This window comes from Myxine glutinosa, chromosome 3 (genome assembly GCF_964187855.1).
Source record: "Myxine glutinosa chromosome 3, kmMyxGlut1.1, whole genome shotgun sequence".
Lineage (NCBI taxonomy): Eukaryota > Metazoa > Chordata > Myxini > Myxiniformes > Myxinidae > Myxine > Myxine glutinosa.
Genome location: NC_136263.1, coordinates 53,955,313 through 53,962,198, shown reverse-complemented (window position 1 = coordinate 53,962,198; position 6,886 = coordinate 53,955,313). Strand labels below are relative to the sequence as shown.

Sequence of the window (6,886 nt, the reverse complement as noted above, 5' to 3'; positions counted from 1 at the left end):
AACCCATCTGGTGTTAATTCAACGACATGACAAGGGTTCAAACTCAGGACCTTAAAATCTCAAACCAGCCACCTTAAACATTAAGCCAATATCAGGCTTGTATCGTTGGTTAAAGAAGTATTGATTACAGATATGGTGAGGCTTTGGTGAGGAATTGGTTGTGGTTTGCTGTATAAGGAAGTGTTAATGGATTAGTGATGGTTGCCAGTGAGCATAAGGGATTGTGTAAGGTGGAATGATTGATGGTTGACAGTGAGTAGAAGGGAGTGTGTAAGCTGGAAGTGTGATTGTTGACAGTGAGCAGAAGGGAGTGTGTAAGCTAGAAGATCGATGGTTGATAGTGAGCATAAGGAAGTATGTAAGCTGGAAGCTTGATGATAGATCGTGAGCAGAAGGGAGTGTGTAAGCTGGAAGATTGATGGTTGATAGTGAGCAGAAGGAAGTGTGTAAGCTGTAAGTGTGATGGTTGACAGTGAGCAAAAGGGAGTGTGTAAGCTGGAAGTGTGATGGTTGCCAGTGAGCAGAGGGAGTATGTAAGCTAAAATATTGATGGTTGATAGTGAGCATAAGGAAGTGTGTAAGCGATAATATTGATGGTTGATGGTGAGCATAAATAAGTGTGTAAGCTGGAAGATTGACGGTTGGTAGTGAGCATAAGGACGTGTGTAAGCTGGAAGATTGATGGTTGATAGTGAGCATAAGGAAGTGTGTAAGCTGGAAGATTGATGCTTGATAGTGAGCATAAGGAAGTGTGTAAGCTGGAAGATTGACGGTTGGTAGTGAGCATAAGGACGCGTGTAAGCTGGAAGATTGACGGTTGGTAGTGAGCATAAGGACGTGTGTAAGCTGGAAGATTGATGGTTGAACGTGAGCATAAGGAAGTGTGTAAGCTGGAAGATTGATGGTTGATAGTGAGCAGAAGGAAGTGTGTAAGCTGTAAGATTGATGGTTGATAGTGAGCATAAGGACGTGTGTAAGCTGGGAGATTGACGGTTGGTAGTGAGCATAAGGAAGTGTGTAAGCTGGAAGATTGATGGTTGACAGTGAGCAGAAGGGAGTGTGTAAGCTGGAAGTGTGATGGTTGACAGTGAGCAAAAGGGAGTGTGTAAGCTGGAAGTGTGATGGTTGCCAGTGAGCAGAGGGAGTATGTAAGCTAAAATATTGATGGTTGATAGTGAGCATAAGGAAGTGTGTAAGCGAGAATATTGATGGTTGATGGTGAGCATAAATAAGTGTGTAAGCTGGAAGATTGACGGTTGGTAGTGAGCATAAGGACGTGTGTAAGCTGGAAGATTGATGGTTGATAGTGAGCATAAGGAAGTGTGTAAGCTGGAAGATTGATGCTTGATAGTGAGCATAAGGAAGTGTGTAAGCTGGAAGATTGACGGTTGGTAGTGAGCATAAGGATGCGTGTAAGCTGGAAGATTGATGGTTGGTAGTGAGCATAAGGACGTGTGTAAGCTGGAAGATTGATGGTTGAACGTGAGCATAAGGAAGTGTGTAAGCTGGAAGATTGATGGTTGATAGTGAGCAGAAGGAAGTGTGTAAGCTGTAAGATTGATGGTTGATAGTGAGTATAAGGACGTGTGTAAGCTGGGAGATTGACGGTTGGTAGTGAGCATAAGGAAGTGTGTAAGCTGGAAGATTGATGGTTGACAGTGAGCAGAAGGGAGTGTGTAAGCTGGAAGTGTGATGGTTGACAGTGAGCAAAAGGGAGTGTGTAAGCTGGAAGTGTGATGGTTGCCAGTGAGCAGAGGGAGTATGTAAGCTAAAATATTGATGGTTGATAGTGAGCATAAGGAAGTGTGTAAGCGAGAATATTGATGGTTGATGGTGAGCATAAATAAGTGTGTAAGCTGGAAGATTGACGGTTGGTAATGAGCATAAGGACGTGTGTAAGCTGGAAGATTGATGGTTGATAGTGAGCATAAGGAAGTGTGTAAGCTGGAAGATTGATGCTTGATAGTGAGCATAAGGAAGTGTGTAAGCTGGAAGATTGACGGTTGGTAGTGAGCATAAGGACGTGTAGTGTGTAAGCTGGAAGATTGACGGTTGGTAGTGAGCATAAGGACGTGTGTAAGCTGGAAGATTGATGGTTGATAGTGAGCATCAGGAAGTGTGTAAGCTGGAAGATTGATGCTTTATAGTGAGCAGAAGGGAGTGTGTACGCTGGAAGATTGATGGTTGACAGGGAGCATAAGGGGTTGTGTAAGCTGGAAGTGTTATGGATGACAGGTGAATGGTGACAATAAAATGATGTAAAACAGCTGAAGTGATGGAAATGAGAAGCAGGAGGTGGTGGTAGTGGTGGGGCGGAAGTAGTGACTTGTTGTGACAGAAGTTGAGGTCATGATGATGGATATATTCTGGTGGAGATAACTGTGGTGGATTAAGGGAGTAGTGACATAGGGAATCAATCTGTGGAGTTCGAGTCGTGATTGAGTAGTGGTGAGGAGGGTGTAGTGTTGGAGAAGTGGTCGTGAAGAGTGAGTGGTGATGGAGAGGGTGGTTGTTATCAGGAGAGAGTGGTGGAGATAATTGTGGAAGGGTGGGAGTCGTGATTTGGAGAGTGGTTGTGGAGAGGGAGTAATGATGGAGAGAGTAGTGGTGGGAAGTGGGAGGAGGAGGAAGAGAGGGGGAGGAGAGCGAGAGGAGACTAGAGGACAAACAGGAGAAGGAGAAGAAGGAAGAGGACGACGAGGAGGACGAGGAGGAGAAGTAGAGGGAGAAGAAGAAGAGGGAGGAGAAGAAGAAGGAGAAGGTGGTGGTGGTGGTGGTGGCCGTGATATTCGTGGTTGCGAGTGGAAGCGCAGCCGATATCGGTAACTATTGGCGCTGAAGAGCAGCGAGAAATCAGGGAACTGGACGAGGGGCTGATGAGGCGCAGAAAGAGGTCCGGAGATAGCCCGGAGCCGTGAAAGCCCCGTCATGGCCGCGCACGTCGGGCCCGTGCTATCGGCTCGGGAGGCCGACGCGGCTTCTAAGGGCCCGTCGGGAGAGACCCGACACTCGGAGCCCAGCGGCAGGGAGTCCGCGGGCATCCGGGAACTCCGCGATGCGTCCGAGGCCGAGCGGGCATCGTGCGGGCCAGGGCTGGAGGCCCTGCCGGGGTCCGCGGCCGGAGGTCCGCTCGGTTTCCGCGGAGGTTCCGAGCAACATGGCGGACAACAAAGCGGCCTCAACTCGCACCGGGACGGCGGAGTGTGCTGGTTGGCGGACGGGCCGCGACTACAGGCGGCCCAGCTCGCTGCTTTGCGAGGCTACGGGCCCAAGGTGTACGAGGCTGGCAGGACTGGCGTGCCCGTGGGACACTCGGCGCTTGGTGGTGTTTACGGTGGGGGTGGTGGCCCCGCGTCTGGGATGTCAGGTAGTTTTGCTTCCGGAAAGCAAGGATTGCTCGCATCTAGTTACGGTCTCCAACAACATCAATATCGTCACCTCCACCACCATCAACAACAACAACAGCAACACCAACCAGCCCATCCTCACCAACAGCAGCAACTGCATCGATTCGTCGGTCATGGGAATTCGTTGGTTCCCTCGGGAGCGACGCCGACCCTCAACCACCTTTTGACTGCATCTAGTCCTGCACGGAATTATGGTTATTTTACAACTCCTGGACATGGGGATTATGTACTTGGTGGTGGTGGGGCTGGTGGTGGCCCCCCTGGTCCCTCTGCGTCTGGAAGCAAGGCTTCCGAGGCCCTCCAGTTTTCTGGACAATCGTGGCCAACTCAGCAGCAGCGGATTCAGCCGACCCTGAGTCCTGGCAGCTCTGGGCAAGGTCTTTCTCGTGGGCAGGTGAGATAGATAGGTGTTGACCTTTTGACCTTTTATTTGCCATATGATGGGTGTACAGTTTCCTGATTGATCCTCTTGGTACCACAATGAAACGCCCTCTCTCAAACCCGCTTCATGGAGACCATGGCCGTGTCTCATGGTCCTTTTTTGGGGCTCCGAGTCAAGACGGCAGGTGTCGGTACATATCGATGTCCTACCGTAGTATCAGTATCACCCTTGCATTATCCACAAGGTCTTGCCAATAAATGGCTGGGGAATTTTCTGGAATGTCCTGTGTGTGGTACGTGGTAAAGCTCCTGATGGCACACAAGTGGTATATTTGACTACGGGCACCCAACATGTCTTCTCTTTTCTCCATGTTGTATTCCATCACTTCTCCTGGTGATCAGATCAATATACTGAACTCTGAACTGTTCCAGCATCCCTTAGGCTAGGCCCCAAGGCCCTAGGTGGTCTTCAGCACTTTTGTGGCCTGGACTTCACATGCACCTCATGTTCGGTCATGGTTCAAGTGCCGGTACCGTCGCAATCTTGTCTCTTCCAGAAGCTTTGATCCGGGTCGTGGCTTTTGCGGTGTTTGCTTGAGCTGCTCGAATGTTCATTTCTTCATTATTTTGTCCTGGAGTGAGGTTAAATCTCGCTGTCGTGGTGTGACTGAATTGACTGGCGGATTTGCGACGTGGTGCCCTCCACTTTGACAGCTTGCTTTTATTAGTCCCCTACCGGTTTCGCCAGAGGGGACTAAGGGTTTGCTCTCTGTCTGTCTGCCCGTCCGTCCCACCTGTGGTTTTTCGGACTTTTTTCCCCCTTACCCTTCAACATATTCAACTGAAACTTTGTACATGGCTTTATTTTGATGAGACACAGAACAAGTTCGAGTTTCAGGGCGTTTTGTCAATTTTTCATGGAGTTATGCCCTTTTTGGACTTAGAAAATGGCACTGGTAGGGGGCATGTATTGCAAAGCAATTCTCGCTCTTGTTTTTCTTTATTTCTGGGGATAGTCTGGTGGCGTGGTGCTGAGGTAGTGCACTTACCTTTGAGCTGTCTAGTTTGAGTTTGAATCTCGACCGGACTATAGACTGTCCGATTGGTGCTTTGCAGGCAGGAGGTTGCGTCATTATGTGTGCCATCCTTTACATGGACGTTAAGTCCGGGTGTCCTGTCTGCTGGCATCAGCTGGTGGACGTGAAAGATCCCACGTTGTCTTTCGTGAATAATAGACCAGTTATCACCGGCACCTTGGCCAGGTTACAAATTCCTGCTGTCGAAAGTCACCTTTGGTCAAACTCGATGCCTTTGCAGTTGGTGAAGGACTTGAGCCAAACACTTTCTCCGGTCGACGAGAAGGCGGATATAATTGAGGCCGTTGCAAAAAGTGAGTTTATCCAAGAAGGTTTACCCGTGGGCAAGTTTGAAAGTAAACTAAAAGTGTGGCATCGATTAACTTCTGCAAAATTGCTGACTGGGTACCTGTAACTTTCTGAAGCGACTCCATTGCTCACGAGCTTGTGATCACGTTTCAGCCGAACTTGTGACATGAGCGTGTACGACCGATAAATACAAGATTCGAGGTCTCAAACAAAGTTTGTCTGGGAATAATCCTACGTGGAACACACTAAAATCGTGTGCAAATCAGCATATATTGAACCTGTGCAAGAAGATGCCCGTTGCTCCATGTGCCTGTGACGGACTGTTCCAGTGTTCCACTGTGCTCGTTCCGGGAGAACATTCCTACTGTTTATCCCATGCACTCATTTCACATGCCTTGGAAGGTTTCACCATAAGCCATAAGACGTCGTCGGCAGCTCGTACCTGGTTCGTTAGCTTGCTGATGACCCGACAGAAGGGGCACGTGGTTTTAGTTGATTGAATTACTCCATGTTGATCCACACATTCTAGTAAATGCCACCACGTACTTCGGAAAGGATGAGAACGGTAGGTAGGAGAGACAACCCAGTTCGAGTCTTATTAGACCGTGCATTTTGAGTTCTCGGGGAATCTGCACGTACTGTACCACGCTGCAAGAGAACGCAGACATGCCTCACGGTGGTTGGAAGTGATTCAAGCACAAAAATTCCCTGTTTGATGTGCTTCTCAAAAGGTCCGGCTCGTCTGCTTTATTGTTCCAGGTTCTCTTGCATTTCCCATTACTATTTTCACCTCCTACTGGGCCGGCAGGATGGCTTAGAGGTTTGCTCACTCGCTTCTAAGCTGTCTGGCCTGGGTTTGAATCTCAGCCCAGCTATAAACTGCCATCCTGGTGTCTCACAGGCAGAGTGATTCATCGATGTGTCCCTCCGATGGACGTTAAACTGGGCGCCTCGTCGGTTGACTTTAGCTGGTGGACGTTAAAGATCCCATGGTGTCCTTTGTGAAGAATAGGTGAGCAATCGCTGGCACCATGAACAAATTCCAAATTCTTGCCCGAATTACTTCGTGGAGCGTCAGGCCTGGCCAGCCGGTTCTTGAAAGACTTGGGCCAAAAACGTACTGCAGCCAATCCCACAAAACGTGGGAATTATAATTGTGGGCATTAAAGAAGAAGAAGACGAAGAGGAATATTTTGAGCTCCTACTATGTTGTCTTTTTAAGTTGAAGGGTTGTTGCCATGTATATACGATATCTCGGGAATTAAGTGGGTATACGTCACTAACTCTCTATGCACTTGGTAGTCACTTCCTTTATTTGTTTCTCCATAAATAAGTAAAAAATTGCTCATGTGTGTTATGCAACTGATTTGAGGACCGCCATTTTTGTATATTCAAGGGGCCTTCACGGCTGTTATAAATGAGGAACATTCGACTCCACAGAGACGAATGTTCCGGGTACCGACTCAAAGGCCTGCTCTCGTGGGGCACATGTTCACTGCGAACGCAAAAAATGGTGGATTTTTTGAACGCCCCCTCATGTTACCCCACATATTCCACACACATACTGCCTGCCCTTATTCCTTTATCTTCCTGATCCTCTTCCCTCTCTCCCTTTTGTCTCATTGTAGCCTCCTTTAGTGAGTATGTAATAAATAGATGGTGCCTTTGAAATTTAACAAGGAATCTTTACTGTGTGTGTGTGCACACACCTCC

The 6,886-nt window shown here is 48.3% G+C and overlaps 1 protein-coding gene across 5 annotated transcripts in view; it reads left to right on the top strand.

The window, feature by feature from the left end:
* Nucleotides 1-2,661: 2,661 nt before the first annotated feature.
* LOC137423556 (AT-rich interactive domain-containing protein 1B) overlaps nt 2,662-6,886 on the top strand; it is a 127,864-nt gene continuing 123,639 nt past the window's right edge. For all 5 annotated transcript variants that reach the window (XM_068110845.2, XM_068110841.2, XM_068110842.2 and 2 more), the window contains exon 1: nt 2,662-3,801. In XM_068110845.2, the coding sequence (XP_067966946.2) occupies nt 2,929-3,801 (873 nt within the window). In that variant the 5' untranslated portion in view covers nt 2,662-2,928. The remainder of the gene's footprint in view (nt 3,802-6,886) is intronic.